The sequence below is a fragment of the Eleginops maclovinus genome, chromosome 6 (genome assembly GCF_036324505.1).
Source record: "Eleginops maclovinus isolate JMC-PN-2008 ecotype Puerto Natales chromosome 6, JC_Emac_rtc_rv5, whole genome shotgun sequence".
Classification (NCBI taxonomy): domain Eukaryota; kingdom Metazoa; phylum Chordata; class Actinopteri; order Perciformes; family Eleginopidae; genus Eleginops; species Eleginops maclovinus.
Genome location: NC_086354.1, coordinates 25,786,490 through 25,802,459, shown reverse-complemented (window position 1 = coordinate 25,802,459; position 15,970 = coordinate 25,786,490). Strand labels below are relative to the sequence as shown.

The 15,970-nt window shown below is 46.3% G+C and overlaps 2 protein-coding genes across 5 annotated transcripts; one reads left to right on the top strand and one right to left on the bottom strand.

Annotated features, from left to right (window-relative positions):
• The first annotated feature begins 4,753 nt into the window (after positions 1 to 4,753).
• LOC134866349 (tripartite motif-containing protein 55-like) lies at positions 4,754 to 12,368 on the top strand. 3 transcript variants are annotated; one of them, XM_063886469.1, is made up of 9 exons: positions 4,754 to 5,028; positions 8,066 to 8,238; positions 9,437 to 9,614; positions 9,963 to 10,058; positions 10,520 to 10,753; positions 10,913 to 10,935; positions 11,018 to 11,142; positions 11,630 to 12,006; positions 12,160 to 12,368. In XM_063886469.1, exons 1-9 carry the CDS (start codon positions 4,909 to 4,911, stop codon positions 12,229 to 12,231), a joined length of 1,398 nt encoding a protein of 465 aa, XP_063742539.1. In that variant the 5' UTR covers positions 4,754 to 4,908; the 3' UTR covers positions 12,232 to 12,368. The 3 variants fall into 3 exon arrangements, with proteins under 3 accessions (XP_063742539.1, XP_063742537.1, XP_063742538.1); XM_063886467.1 differs by having other exon boundaries at positions 4,769 to 5,028; positions 9,440 to 9,614; XM_063886468.1 differs by having other exon boundaries at positions 4,769 to 5,028; positions 11,872 to 12,006.
• A 361-nt stretch (positions 12,369 to 12,729) lies between these two features.
• Positions 12,730 to 14,128, bottom strand: LOC134866351 (corticoliberin). Of its 2 annotated transcripts, none has more exons than XM_063886471.1 (2): positions 14,089 to 14,128; positions 12,730 to 13,200 (listed from the first exon to the last, which is right to left on the bottom strand). In XM_063886471.1, exon 2 carries the CDS (start codon positions 13,168 to 13,170, stop codon positions 12,844 to 12,846), a length of 327 nt encoding a protein of 108 aa, XP_063742541.1. In that variant the 5' UTR covers positions 13,171 to 13,200; positions 14,089 to 14,128; the 3' UTR covers positions 12,730 to 12,843. The 2 variants fall into 2 exon arrangements, with proteins under 2 accessions (XP_063742541.1, XP_063742542.1); XM_063886472.1 differs by having other exon boundaries at positions 12,730 to 13,193; positions 14,089 to 14,116.
• Between the last annotated feature and the right edge of the window lie 1,842 nt (positions 14,129 to 15,970).

Below are 15,970 nucleotides of genomic sequence, written 5' to 3'. Positions count from 1 at the left end.
TTTCATGTGAACTGTTTTTATTACATTAACTATCCTGGAGGGTTCCTCCTTCTGCTTCAATAGCTACCGATTAGCATGTAGCAATTAGCATGTTATACTTAGTTTGTAGTAGTTAATAAGTGTGTCCCTTTAATAAGTGTGAACTGCCCCTTTAGTAAGTGTGTACTGCCCCTTTAATAAGTGTGTCCCTTTAATAAGTGTGTACTGCCCCTTTAATAAGTGTGTCCCTTTAATAAGTGTGAACTGCCCCTCTAGTAAGTGTGTACTGCCCCTTTAATAAGTGTGTCCCTTTAATAAGTGTGAACTGCCCCTCTAGTAAGTGTGTACTGCCCCTTTAATAAGTGTGTCCCTTTAATAAGTGTGTCCCTTTAATAAGTGTGTACTGCCCCTTTAATAAGTGTGCCCCTTTAATAAGTGTGTACTGTCCCTTTAATAAGTGTGAACTGCCCCTTTAGTAAGTGTGAACTGCCCCTTTAATAAGTGTGTACTGTCCCTTTAATAAGTGTGTCCCTTTAATAAGTGTGTCCCTTTAATAAGTGTGTCCCTTTAATAAGTGTGTCCCTTTAATAAGTGTGTACTGTCCCTTTAATAAGTGTGAACTGCCCCTTTAATAAGTGTGTACTGTCCCTTTAATAAGTGTGTCCCTTTAAAACAGTGTGACTGCCCCTTTAATAAGTGTGCCCCTTTAAAACAGGGGTGCCCCTTTAAAACAGGGGTGCCCGACCTTTTTTGAACCAAGATCTACTTGTAAAGTTGATAGTGTGTCGAGATCTACCAAGCCATATGGAAAGCCATGGTGTAGCCACAATGAATTGTGCAGCTATATAATAACACCATGCTCTGACACAAAGATCCAGTTTGAACAATAATGCATTGAAGTAAATGTACGTCGTAGGCCTGGGACTGGCCCGTAACAACACAACAACATACAACCCAATTAATACAATGTCTAATTCAAGTTGGAAAAGTGGATCTCTACCTTAGTGGGACTTCTGGCACTGAGAGGAGGAAGCTAGTCTCTCATAGTCCGGACAGTAGGAGCTGAGTGCCAGCCGTAAGCAGGCCGCGAGGTGGTCATCAGTCCTGGTGGATCTGTGTTTTGACTTAATGATGTTCATATGTGAAAAGGCAGACTCACACAAATATGTTGATCCAAAAAGTGCAGTCAAATTCTTTGCAGTGTGTCTGAGGTTGGGGTACTTCTCTTTCCGCATTAGATTCCAGAATTGGACCTTTGTGTCAGGTGTCTTGATTTGAGCTCAATGTCATTATTTAGTGTGAGGATCTCATTCTCAATAGCACCGCTCTCCAGGTTGAAGAGTGATGCCCCTTTGGACGTTATACAATCCACATCTAGATTCTCCCCAAATGGAAAACTGAGAAAACTGACAACAGGCTCAATGGATGCAAAGTCAGTAAAGCTCCTGTCAAATTCTGAGAGAGGCTTTGCACTTGATCATCATAACGTGCACTCTCGAGCTCCGCACAGTCTTTGCCCTGACGCTTAAGTTCTGTGTCCATGTGTGGAGAGTTCTGCAGATCTCACTGTTGCAGCCTGCTTGATAGCAGCAGCAACTTGCTGTTAAAGGAGTTCAGGGAGCTGATCATGTTGATGATGTGTTTGTTCTTACCCTGCAGCTCTAGATTCAAGTGATTGAGCTCGTCAGTCAGATCAGTAAGAAAGGCTGAATCCAAGAGCCACTGAGTGTCTTCTAGCTGTGCACACTCAGCATGGTTTGAACGTTTCAGAAGTCTTTGATTTCGGGCAACAATTCAGAAAACCGTTCCAGAAATGTACCTCTGCTGAGCCGCCTTACGTCTGTGTGCAGCAGCAGATCTGTGTGTTCTGCACCGGTCTCCTCCAGTTGCACACGGAATAATCGCCTCTGCAGACTCCTGGCCCGAACAGAACAGGCCATCTTGTTAGCCACATCCATCACGTCCTTCATATCTGAAATCTTCCTTGCTGGTGAATTATACGATGGTAATTCAGGAAATCCGGGAAAGATTCAGACTGTTTGCACAATCCAATGAACCCAGCAGTACGGCCAATCATTGCTGGAGCCCCATCGGTTGTAATGGAGACGAGTTTGAAGAGGGGCAACTTGCTCTCACTAAAGAAATCCATAAAAACCTGAAACATGTCTGTGCCTCGTGTGTGCCCTCTCAGAGGCAGCTCTTCTTTTACACTCATATTGTCTAATGAACACACACAGCTGAGCCACATCCACAGCATCAGTGGATTCATCGACTTGCAGAGAAAAACACTCACATGAGTCAACATCATTCCTCAATTGCTGTTCAACATCCTCCGCCATTCCCTGGCATGGCCGTGTAACAGAGTCTCCTGATAGCTGCACATCCTGAACAGCAGACACAATCTCCTTTCGATTTTTAAAATCGGCAAAAAGCGCATCCTCGGCTTCCATGAACGCTTCACAATCTCCCCATCCTCGAAAGATTTCTTTCCTTTTGCAAGAACACCACAGACACGATAAGAAGCTGTGGTTGCAGCCTTACTCGTGGTATTGGGCCTGGTAAAAATGGACTGTTGTGCTGCTAGCTGACTTTTCATTTCCTTGACTTTTCGGGCGTGCAGTGGAGATTTAGCTGGACAGTTCGTATCGTAGCTCTTGTGGACCGTCTTGAAATGCCGCTCCAAATCCCCTTTCTTTGGTAAAGCCACATTTGCATTGCAGATAAGACAGATGGACTTGGCATTGGAATACACGAAACAATAATCCTCCTCCCACTCTGAAGGAAAATGAAGTTTTAGATGTTGTAGCTTCTGCCGCCATGGGAGTATCCACTCGCTCTAGTCAAGCTTCTCGCGCCCTTCCGAGTCCTTAGTTAGAACCTAGAAACCATACCCTGCGTGCAGATAGACAGAAGCGCCTGAGATGTTTGATTATGCCTGATCTACCTTACTACAGCTGTACACATCTACACGCTGCTTCACGCAATCAGCAGTTCATTGTGCCTATTTAAGAGGTTTGAAGTTGGAAGTTTTAATGTAGGCCTATTTTACACAACAGCAGGAGGATAGCCTACACACAACATTTTCTCACGATCGACTGGTTGGGCACCCCTGCATTAATAAGTGTGTCCCTTTAATAAGTGTGTACTGTCCCTTTAATAAGTGTGTCCCTTTAATAAGTGTGTACTGTCCCTTTAATAAGTGTGTCCCTTTAATAAGTGTGTCCCTTTAATAAGTGTGTCCCTTTAATAAGTGTGTACTGTCCCTTTAATAAGTGTGTCCCTTTAATAAGTGTGCCCCTTTAATAAGTGTGTACTGTCCCTTTAATAAGTGTGTCCCTTTAATAAGTGTGTCCCTTTAATAAGTGTGTACTGTCCCTTTAATAAGTGTGTCCCTTTAATAAGTGTGTCCCTTTAATAAGTGTGTCCCCTTTAATAAGTGTGTCCCTTTAATAAGTGTGTACTGTCCCTTTAATAAGTGTGCCCCTTTAATAAGTGTGTCCCTTTAATAAGTGTGTACTGTCCTTTAATAAGTGTGTCCCTTTAATAAGTGTGTCCCTTTAATAAGTGTGTCCCTTTAATAAGTGTGTCCCTTTAATAAGTGTCTGTCCCTTTAATAAGTGTGCCCCTTTAATAAGTGTGTCCCTTTAATAAGTGTGTACTGTCCCTTTAATAAGTGTGTCCCTTTAATAAGTGTGTCCCTTTAATAAGTGTGTCCCTTTAATAAGTGTGTCCCTTTAATAAGTGTGTCCCTTTAATAAGTGTGTCCCTTTAATAAGTGTGTACTGTCCCTTTAATAAGTGTGTACTGTCCCTTTAATAAGTGTGTCCCTTTAATAAGTGTGTACTGTCCCTTTAATAAGTGTGTCCCTTTAATAAGTGTGCCCCTTTAATAAGTGTGTCCCTTTAATAAGTGTGTCCCTTTAATAAGTGTGTACTGCCCCTTTAATAAGTGTGTCCCTTTAATAAGTGTGTCCCTTTAATAAGTGTGTCCCTTTAATAAGTGTGTCCCTTTAATAAGTGTGTCCCTTTAATAAGTGTGCCCCTTTAATAAGTGTGTACTGTCCCTTTAATAAGTGTGTCCCTTTAATAAGTGTGTCCCTTTAATAAGTGTGTCCCTTTAATAAGTGTGTCCCTTTAATAAGTGTGTCCCTTTAATAAGTGTGCCCCTTTAATAAGTGTGTCCCTTTAATAAGTGTGCCCCTTTAATAAGTGTGTCCCTTTAATAAGTGTGTCCCTTTAATAAGTGTGAACTGCCCCTTTAATAAGTGTGCCCCTTTAATAAGTGTGTCCCTTTAATAAGTGTGTACTGTCCCTTTAATAAGTGTGTCCCTTTAATAAGTGTGTCCCTTTAATAAGTGTGTCCCTTTAATAAGTGTGAACTGCCCCTTTAATAAGTGTGCCCCTTTAATAAGTGTGTCCCTTTAATAAGTGTGTACTGTCCCTTTAATAAGTGTGTCCCTTTAATAAGTGTGTCCCTTTAATAAGTGTGTCCCTTTAATAAGTGTGAACTGCCCCTTTAATAAGTGTGCCCCTTTAATAAGTGTGTCCCTTTAATAAGTGTGTACTGTCCCTTTAATAAGTGTGTCCCTTTAATAAGTGTGTCCCTTTAATAAGTGTGTCCCTTTAATAAGTGTGTCCCTTTAATAAGTGTGTCCCTTTAATAAGTGTGTACTGTCCCTTTAAGAGTCTCCCCTCTGTCATGCCTCCCCGTGACCTCTGACATATTTGGGAATGTCGGCACGGCAACACCTGACGTCTGTCAGTCTAAAAACAGACCAACGGCAGCAGCAGGCCTCACACTTCTCTCTGCTCCTACACAACTTTATTTAATCCCTCTCCGGTCCTGGTACCGGTCAGCTCCCCTTCTGGTCCCGGTAACCCCCCCCCCATCTCTCTCTCCCGGTACCGTTACCCCCCCCCAGTGGTCGCCATGGAGAGTCTGGAGAAACAGCTGATCTGCCCGATCTGTCTGGAGATGTTCACCAAGCCGGTGGTGATCCTGCCCTGCCAACACAACCTGTGCAGGAAGTGTGCCAACGACGTGTTCCAGGTACACACACACACACACACACACACACACACACACACACACACACACACACACACACACACACACACACACACACACACACACCACACACACACACACACACACACACACACACACACACACACACACACACACACACACACACACACACACACTCTGTGCTGTTGTGTTGTGCCTGATGCAGTTGTGGAGGTGTTATTTCAGGGGTTCTGTGAGGGAGAGGGGGTCTGATGGGGGCAGGGTTAGATGTGTGTGTCCCGGTGGAGAGCTCAGGAACAGACTCCTGATGTTTTACTTAGGCTGTGTTTTCCCTGACGTCTGTAACGACACAAACACGGCATGATATGAAGATAACAACTCAAATATGAACAACCAAGTGAACATGTGACACTCCTGTAGAAAGTAAAGCCACTAGTTTAGAATTACAGATAAAAGTCACTGAGCGTTACCGTACACACAGCCATGAGAGAGGGACTCCAGGTAAACACATCACCTTACGGCAGGGATTCCCAAAGTGTGGTGTGCGCAAGCTGCCACCAGGGGGTGCGCGAGATGAAACATGTAGTCTGCTGTACAAATCTCACAGTGGGTTAGTGGGATTGTTCCGTAGGCTACAATACGACCCCTGACCTGTCACTCATTAGTTTGTGATCGAAACGTAGAAGAAGACAGCCGCTGTCCACTAACGTTCAACCAGGTCCAGTTAGGGAACAGGTCCTCAAGCAAAGGTCCGGACCACCAACATGTCTAAGTGGTTCTGAATGAGTGATATACATCAGCTGAGACAGCTGTATCAACGTCTGCATGGAATCAACAACTGACTGTCATCAAACAAACAAAGGACAACAACAACAACAACAACAACATGTCCCTGGAGCTACAGAACCAGAACCACACTGTAGATATGTTAGTGTTCCACTCGGGCTCAGAACCATACTGTAGATATGTTAGTGTTCCACTCGGGCTCAGAACCACACTGTAGATATGTTAGTGTTCCACTCGGGCTCAGAACCACACTGTAGATATGTTAGTGTTCCACTCGGGCTCAGAACCACACTGTAGATATGTTAGTGTTCCACTCGGGCTCAGAACCACACTGTAGATATGTTAGTGTTCCACTCGGGCTCAGAACCACACTGTAGATATGTTAGTGTTCCACTCGGGCTCAGAACCACACTGTAGATATGTTAGTGTTCCACTCGGGCTCAGAACCACACTGTAGATATGTTAGTGTTCCACTCGGGCTCAGAACCATACTGTAGATATGTTAGTGTTCCACTCGGGCTCAGAACCACACTGTAGATATGTTAGTGTTCCACTCGGGCTCAGAACCACACTGTAGATATGTTAGTGTTCCACTCGGGCTCAGAACCACACTGTAGATATGTTAGTGTTCCACTCGGGCTCAGAACCACACTGTAGATATGTTAGTGTTCCACTCGGGCTCAGAACCACACTGTAGATATGTTAGTGTTCCACTCGGGCTCAGAACCACACTGTAGATATGTTAGTGTTCCACTCGGGCTCAGAACCACACTGTAGATATGTTAGTGTTCCACTCGGGCTCAGAACCATACTGTAGATATGTTAGTGTTCCACTCGGGCTCAGAACCACACTGTAGATATGTTAGTGTTCCACTCGGGCTCAGAACCATACTGTAGACATGTTAGTGTTCCACTCGGGCTCAGAACCACACTGTAGATATGTTAGTGTTCCACTCGGGCTCAGAACCACACTGTAGATATGTTAGTGTTCCACTCGGGCTCAGAACCACACTGTAGATATGTTAGTGTTCCACTCGGGCTCAGAACCATACTGTAGACATGTTAGTGTTCCACTCGGGCTCAGAACCACACTGTAGATATGTTAGTGTTCCACTCGGGCTCAGAACCACACTGTAGATATGTTAGTGTTCCACTCGGGCTCAGAACCATACTGTAGATATGTTAGTGTTCCACTCGGGCTCAGAACCACACTGTAGATATGTTAGTGTTCCACTCGGGCTCAGAACCATACTGTAGATATGTTAGTGTTCCACTCGGGCTCAGAACCACACTGTAGATATGTTAGTGTTCCACTCGGGCTCAGAACCATACTGTAGATATGTTAGTGTTCCACTCGGGCTCAGAACCACACTGTAGATATGTTAGTGTTCCACTCGGGCTCAGAACCACACTGTAGATATGTTAGTGTTCCACTCGGGCTCAGAACCATACTGTAGATATGTTAGTGTTCCACTCGGGCTCAGAACCACACTGTAGATATGTTAGTGTTCCACTCGGGCTCAGAACCACACTGTAGATATGTTAGTGTTCCACTCGGGCTGCGTTTAGAATCAGAGAGAGAGATCAGTAGCTTTTGGAAATGTGTGCATCTCAAATCAGAACCATCAGAACCATCAGAGCCATCAGAACCATCAGAACCATCAGAGACATCTCAACAGATCTGAATGTAGAGCACAGAAGCTGGAGGTTCCCTTTCTGAGAGACATCTGAACAGTGATAGAATCATCAGAACTATCAGACATCAGAACCATCAGAACTATCAGAACTATCAGAGCCATCAGAACCATCAGAACCATCAGAGACATCAGAACCATCAGTTCTGATTTGTGGGTGTGTTTGATCACTTGGTGTTTTGTCTCATAGTGGCGCTTCACATGGTTTTAATTAGCGCCACGGACACGGTGAGACCCACTGGTTCTGTGCTCCCAGTGGAGAGCCTGAGTCTGTCCACTGAGGTTCTGTTCTCACTGTCCACTGAGGTTCTGTTCTCACTGTCTACTTTCCTCTTCTTAAAGAGCTCCATGTGTAACCCCTCACTTTTCTCTCTCTGTCTCCCGCTAACTCGTCTCTCCCCTCACTTTTCTCTCTGTTTTCTCTCTCTGTCTCCCGTCAAAATGAAAATCCCTTATTAATGTATTGATTATAGATCCGAGTCCGTATAGGTCGGGGTAAGGGTCCGGACCCGGACCCCGGTCCGCCTGTTGGTGAACTATGTCCTATATCTACCTGTGTGATGCCCCACCCCCTGCAGGCTTCCAATCCCTACCTGACAACGAGGAGCGGCTCAACGGTGTCGTCCGGCGGGCGGTTCCGCTGCCCGTCCTGCAGACATGAGGTGGTTCTGGACCGACATGGAGTCTACGGGCTCCAGAGGAACCTGCTGGTAGAGAACATCATCGACATGTACAAGCAGGGGAGCACCAGGTAAACACCTGAGAGCACAACAACAACAACAACAACACATAACCCTGAACATGAAGAGTACACCTGAAGCCTGTACCACGAAGCCAGTTCAACAGACCCTGGATCTGTTGTCTGGCTTAACTAAACATAACAAACGCGATCTCGCTATTCGGTCCTACGACACTGGGTATCACCTCCGTAACCCCGGGTTTCTCTGTCCGGCTGAGAGCGCGTTTGCGTGGAAGGGGCGGGGTTAGCAACATTGGACCAGTCACAAACCTGGAGAAGCGTACCGACAGCGGAGGGTCATACGTCATGAATGAAGAGTGAAGTATCATGTTAGACAAAATAGAAGTTCAACTTTAAACATGAATTAAACTCTTGATCCAGGATCACAGCAGCACAGCTGGAGGTGCAGGAAGTACAGCTGGTAAAAACTACCGGCTGTTTGAATGCATACATTCACATGTTTATATTATCACGAGATCGCATTTGTTAGGCTCTCAGGTGTTTACCTGCTGAAGAGCAGGTTAGGTGTTCAGAATAAGTTACCATGGAGATCTACCCAGGTAAGAAGTGAACCAGCGTTGTAGGACCGAAAACCGAGTGAACCCTGAAGTTACCTTACTAACCCCAAATCCTGCTTCGTTGTACAGGCCTCAGGGCCCTGCATCAAAAAGTAGGTTTGACAAACTCAGGGTCTAATCCTGAGTTTAATAATCCTGAGTAATCCTGAGTTTAATAATCCTGAGTTTAAGCCTATTTAATTCCTGAGTTTAATAATCCTGAGACGGTAAAGACCTGAGTGTTTACAGTGCCTCAGCAGTCTGATGGTAAACAGGATGTTCACAGCTGTTAGCTCTATTTTTAAATGTGTGTCAGTGAGACAACAGCCACAGGTCAGGAAGACGCTGCTTCCTAGATAATCACATCTGTACAGGGAAATATATAAGAGGTGCCGAACATGAAGAACATCAACGTGCCGGAGATTACCCAAAAAAGTAAAGAGTAAAAAAAGTTAAAAATACAAACAAATATCAACAATTAAGTAAATCATCAGGATAGAGTGAAGAAGATAAACAGGCCGATACAAACTACAGAAGGAGACCGGTCCACCTGTCCGTCTTATTGTCCTGCTGCTTATGTAGCGCCAGCACACACAGCAGATTCCTGTAAACGGTCTTGGCAGTAAACTCCATTCTGGTTCTGGTTCTCTGAGCAGCAGGCCGGTCCCGGAGCAGAAGGAGGAGCAGCCCATGTGTGAGACTCATGAAGACGAGAAGATCAACATCTACTGCGTCTCCTGCAGCGTTCCCACCTGCTCCATGTGCAAGGTGTTCGGCCCGCACAAGGACTGCCAGGTTGCTCCGCTGGACGCTGTCTTCCAGAAGCAAAAGGTGAGGCCATCTTTGTTTCCATCCAGAGAGCTAAGACCCTGACATGACTCAGCATTCTGAGTCCTGGTGACAGGAGGTCATGTGACTGTGCTGTAGTTCCTCTTTAGCCCAACGTTAGCTTTTACTTCACAAATGTGTTACTATCATAGTCCAAACGGACCAATCAGAGTTCCTGTTCTCTGTCGAGGGAAACACACAAAAAAGAAACTACATCTGTTAACATCATGCTTCGACATTATACTGTGTGTGTGTGTGTGTGTGTGTGTGTGTGTGTGTGTGTGTGTGTGTGTGTGTGTGTGTGTGTGTGTGTGTGTGTGTGTGTGTGTGTGTGTGTGTGTGTGTGTGCAGGCAGAGCTCACTGACTGTATCTCCATGCTGGTGGGGAACAATGAGCGGACGCAGGCCATCATCAGTCAGCTGGAGGAAACCTGCAGGACCGTCGACGTGAGTCCAACTTTAATCAGATCAGTGTTTATTAATGAGTGACAGAGTCCGTCACAGATCAGTGCAGAGTGTCGTGGAGGATTAGCTGCTGTCCTCTGTCAGTGGGCTGTGCCTCGGCTTGTTTACGAACACATGGTGAGATCATTGCATCAAGTCATTGTTGTTTAGCAGTCCCAACGATCAGCGTCCACTCAAAGGAACAAAGAGTTGTCAGTATAATCCAATATAAGAAAAATATCGCAGTCAAAGACTTTCCCTCTTCCCAGTCCAACCATCCGCTGCCCCAGTGCTCTGCTATAGACGAGTCGTATCCTGCCTCCCTGGAACTGCAGCGAATCTTACATCACCTCATCTATCAAATCCAAGTGTCACTCTCAGAACAATGAAGTGAATTTAATCTGAAACCATAGTTCTCTTAAAGTAAGAAGACTTCAGGTGATGTTGTGTTACGATGCGTTCAGGAGAACGGGCGGCATCAGAAGTCCCAGGTGTGTGAGGCGTGTGATCACCTGTTCGCTCTACTGGAGGAGAGGAAGGCGGAGCTGACGCTGAGGATCAGCTGTGAGCAGGAGGAGAAGCTGCACTACGTGCGCAGCCTCAGCAGGAAATACAGCCAACACCTGGAGAACACGGCCAAGCTGCTGGAAACCAGCATCCAGACACTGGACACCGCCGAGATGGCCCTGTTCCTGCAGGTGAGCCTAAACGCACCGCAGGGAGCCTCGCTTTAAAAGACATGCAGGTGTTCAGAGGAAAACACCTACCACAACTATAACCAGTTTTATTTAGAAATCATGCACTTTAGTAATGTAAATGACATTTATGATATCGTCATTTTAATTTCTCCTCCACAGACGGCCAAACCTGTGTTGCAGAAGTGAGTCTCTCCCCGTGGAATAGTAGGCTAATGATAATTATTGCTGTAATTATCGGTGTTATTAAATCTGATTTTTGCTCAGGATCGTGGAGGGTATGAACACCGCTCACCTGGATAAGGTCCAGCCCGGGTACGAGAACATGGATCACCTGACGGGGAGCTTTGAGCGTCAGAGGCGAGCGCTGATGAGCATCGACTTCATCAAACGTAAGAAACATCTCAACATCCAATCAGAGCCGAGACACCTGAACCTCTCACTAACCGCAGGAGATCATTGGCTGCTGTAATGCTGCGTTCAGGTGCATCCTAGTATGTTTGTTTACTAATGTGTTAGCATAGAGCTACCGTCATCCAACGCTATGTTTGCTAATGAGCAGCCGTTATTGACGTGTTAAAGTTTGAGGTTAAAGGGGGGTCATGTTTCTATGTTAGCGTTGAATCTGCTATTGTGTTAGCATGCTAGTTTGACTGCATGTGTCTTATGTATAAGAAAGCTAACAAAGGGAGCTACATAGAGCCTTACACATCAGCATAGTTTATACCTTATGGGGTTAAACTGCTAATGTTTTAGCATTGAGCTAACATGAATAAATCAGTAAATGAGTTAGCATGCTAATATGTTGTATAATGTTATGGTGTTAGCATGGGGAAAATCTGTTAGTGCTGTGTTCACATTAACGGGCTGTCTCCTCAGTTGATGAAGATGATGATGATGAAGAACAAGTAGCAGAGGAGGTCAGAGGGACAGCCTCAGCCAATCAGCAGCCTCCTCAAAAGTCTTCATCCAATCAGCTGCCTCCTCTGATGACCTCAGCCAATCAGCTGCCTCCTCCTAAGACCTCATCCAATCACAAGCCTCCTCTGATGACCTCAGCCAATCAGCAGCCTCTTCTGACGGCCTTAGCCAATCAGCTTCCTTCTCTGTCTCCTGCTCAGTCTGCAGGTGTTCAGCTATTAGCTACGCCTCCTCAGAGACCTTCAGAGGCTCCGCTCACCATGACCTCATCGCCGAAAGGCCCCGCCCCCTCGTCGTCCACACATGTCCCGCCTACGACTAACCCCACCCCCCAGGTATGTCACATTTTTTCAGATCTGAATATTTAAGAGATTTACATTTAAATCTGGTTTATGTTATCATCATTATTTCAATTTAATACAGAAATCATGATACAAATCTTTATTTTTCTTCCTCCTCCTCCTCCTCCTCTTCCACCTCCTCCTCAGACCGGTCAGCAGGACGAGTCGGAGGACGGACCGAAACACGTGTTCTCCTTCAGCTGGCTCAACCAGAAGTGAAGCTGTGTCTCTCCTGTGTTTCAGCTCACAGCATCAGCTGAAATGTTTCCTGAAGACATTGATATGGAATGTGTGAACACCACCTCGTGTTTGTTTCTCACTTAAAAAATGTTCTGATGATTAAATGTTTTATTGTCTATCAGCTGTTTCAGACTTCATGCTCAGCTGCTGACCCAGCCTGCTGCTGCTGTTGTTGTAAGGTGTCAGTGTGCTGGGGGTTTGGATCACTAGATACCGAGCATCCTAACAGAGACGGAGACCCAGAATCTCAGAGGAATATGTGAGTGTGGAGAGGAAGAGCAGATTTGAGAGGCTCAGTGTGCTCCACAGGTTCAGATAACTAACCCTTTATTGTATGAAGACTTTCACAAAGACTGAAGTCACAAGTAAAAGGATGAATACAAGCTTCTGTTTTAAAAAACACATTTACATACATCTGTTATTTCTTTTTTGTTCTAAGAAAGAAGTCAGGGGGGGGGGCTCCAGGAGTCTGTGGGGGGGCTCCAGGAGTCTCTGGGGGGGCTCCAGGAGTCTGTGGTGGGGCTTCAGGAGGCTGGGAGGGCTCCAGGAGTCTGTGGGAGGGGGCTTCGGTGGGGGGATCCTGGGGGGGGTTCACTTCCCGAAGCTGTCCATGATGGCGCGGTTGCTGCTGGCCTGCTGGTTCAGCCTCTCGTTCCGGGCCATCTGCAGCACCTCCCTCAGCAGGTGGAAGGTGAGGTCCAGGGAGAGGGGGGGCTCCTCCGACCTCTTCCCCTTCTCCACCCCCCCTTCCTGCAGCAGAGCGCGATCTCCTCCCTTGGAAGAGGCAGGGGAGCCCCCCCCTACACGGAGGGAAAGCTCCTCCCCCAGGTGAAGCAGCAGGGGGCGAGGGAGGAGGGGGAGGCAGTCCGTAGGGCGGGGGGGGACGAGCAGAACCACGAGCCAAAGCAGCAGCTTCATCTCCACACTCTGCACACTGCACACTGCACACTGCACACACACACGCACACACACACACACACACACACACACACACACACACACACACACACACACACACACACACACACACACACACACACACACACACACACACACACACAGGAGACAGGAGTCTGATTAATATCAATGATATATTCAGCCTACGGAGGCCCACAGGTCCAAAACTCTCCCATCAGGGGGAACAGCTTCAGGGAGGATGCAGGAACAGAAGCACAGAAACTCATGAGCTTTAAACGCTGCTCATGTTTCCTCTGCTGAATGTTCTCTAGATGCTGCATGAGTTGAAGAGCTGCTGCAGATGTTTCTGCATGAGTTCTGATCTTAGTTTCTATATCTGCATCGTCTGTGAAGCTGCGGTTGGCACCTGTGGGCTTCCATAGCTGCTCGTATCCACAGAGAATAGGACCTGAGAACAGAATCCTGTAATCCACTGACAATGATACTCTACGGACCCTGTTAGCATTAGCTGTTAGCATTTAGCTTTTTCAGGGGAAAATGTGTTCATCATAAAATATATTTCCTTTGAAACAACATGTGACTCCTTCAGATGTATTGTTGTGTAACTGTAACTATCAGGTTGTTAATAATCAATAATGCGTGATGGATTTGAAAATAAAATATCTTTGCTTAAATCTATTTTTGTTATTTTATATTGAAAGCTACATTATTTTTAATTCCCAATCAATTATATCTTATTATTAAAGATAGGTTCTGATCTGAGAAACTACATTTTATTCATGTTTTCAAACGTACGTGAATAGCTCCTTCACAGAATGTTCTTCAGTTGGATAAACCTCACAACGTTCTCTCTGCATGTTCTCACATCGGTTCCTCTCCTGTTACATCGAGTACATTGAGATGTAAAAGTCTTCCTACCTGCTGCTGTCTTCAGATGAACAGAGAAACTGGAGCGGCTCTTCTGAGTCTCTGAGTCTCTGAGAGGAATATAACATGCAGAGGAAGATGAGGAAGAGGAGGAGGTGACCTTTCTCAGCCGAGGCTCTGACCTTCATCTCCTGCAGACTCGCAAAGCACTCTGACACTCGTCACTATGCCTTACAGAGCGGCCCGACACACAGCACCAACGAAGAAGAAGCATCTGCAGACCGCATCAGGATCAAGAAGAACCTTTACTTTTAAATTCAGTTCCCACTTTACACACACACACACACACACACACACACACACACACACACACACACACACACACACACACACACACACACACACACACACCTGGGACTTCTGATGCCGCCCGTTCTCCTGAACGCATCGTAACACAACATCACCTGAAGTCTTCGTGTGTGTGTGTGTGTGTGTGTGTGTGTGTGTGTGTGTGTGTGTGTGTGTGTGTGTGTGTGTGTGTGTGTGTGTGTGTGTGTGTGAACACATGCATCGTGCACCTCCACCTTGCTCTTCCTGCTGACCGTCCCCGCCCTCCCTGACGGAAGAGGTTTACGCACCTTTCTGAAACACTCATCAAAACTGAGATGTTAAGATAAAGTCTCTCACCTTAAAACTAAAAATGTGTTTCTTTAAATCCTTCATCGTCTCTGGAGGAAACGGGAAGACCATCTGGATCTGAAGTTGGATCTGAAGCTGGATCTGAAGCTGGAACTGGATCTGAAGCTGGGTCTGAAGCTGGATCTGGATCTGAAGCTGGGTCTGAAGCTGGATCTGAAGCTGGGTCTGAAGCTGGGTCTGAAGCTGGATCTGAAGCTGGAACTGGATCTGAAGCTGGATCTGAAGCTGGATCTGAAACTGGATCTGGATCTGAATCTGGGTCTGAAACTGGATCTGAATCTGGGTCTGAAGCTGGAACTGGATCTGAAGCTGGATCTGAAGCTGGATCTGAAACTGGATCTGGAGCTGGGTCTGAAGCTGGAACTGGATCTGAAGCTGGGTCTGAAGCTGGATCTGAAGCTGGGTCTGAAGCTGGATCTGAAGCTGGGTCTGAAGCTGGATCTGAAGCTGGGTCTGAAGCTGGGTCTGAATCTGGGTCCGAAACTGGATCTGAAGCTGGGTCTGAAGCTGGATCTGAAGCTGGATCTGAAGCTGGATCTGAAGCTGGATCTGAAACTGGATCTGGATCTGAATCTGGGTCTGAAACTGGATCTGAATCTGGTCTGAACTGGATCTGAAGCTGGGGACTGACCTGGGTCTGACTGGATCTGAACTGGATCTGAATCTGGGTTTGAAGCTGGAACGGATATGATGTGGTCTGACGGCTGGTCTGAAGTAGGGGTTCTGAAGCTGGATCTGAAGGCTGGAACTGGATCTGAGCTGGATCTGAAGTGGATCTGAAAAGGATTGGATCTGATCTGGTCTTAAACTGGATCTGAATCTGGGTCTGAAGCTGGGTCTGAAGCTGGATCTGAAGCTGGAACTGGATCTGAAGCTGGATCTGAAGCTGGATCTGAAACTGGATCTGGATCTGAATCTGGGTCTGAAACTGGATCTGAATCTGGGTCTGAAGCTGGAACTGGATCTGAAGCTGGATCTGAAGCTGGATCTGAAACTGGATCTGGAGCTGGGTCTGAAGCTGGAACTGGATCTGAAGCTGGGTCTGAAGCTGGATCTGAAGCTGGGTCTGAAGCTGGATCTGAAGCTGGGTCTGAAGCTGGGTCTGAATCTGGGTCCGAAACTGGATCTGAAGCTGGGTCTGAAGCTGGATCTGAAGCTGGAACTGGATCTGAAGCTGGATCTGAAGCTGGATCTGAAACTGGATCTGGATCTGAATCTGGGTCTGAAACTGGAT

Bases quoted from the DNA above. Each gene is read 5' to 3' on its own strand.
- LOC134866349 (XM_063886469.1), top strand. From the start codon at position 4,909: ATGGAGAGTCTGGAGAAACAGCTGATCTGCCCGATCTGTCTGGAGATG. The intron at 8,239-9,436 runs GTAAACACCTGA...TGGTTCTCTGAG, and splicing joins TACAAGCAGGGGAGCACCAG to CAGCAGGCCGGTCCCGGAGC. The intron at 9,615-9,962 runs GTGAGGCCATCT...GTGTGTGTGCAG, and splicing joins CTGTCTTCCAGAAGCAAAAG to GCAGAGCTCACTGACTGTAT.
- LOC134866351 (XM_063886471.1), bottom strand. From the start codon at position 13,170: ATGAAGCTGCTGCTTTGGCTCGTGGTTCTGCTCGTCCCCCCCCGCCCT.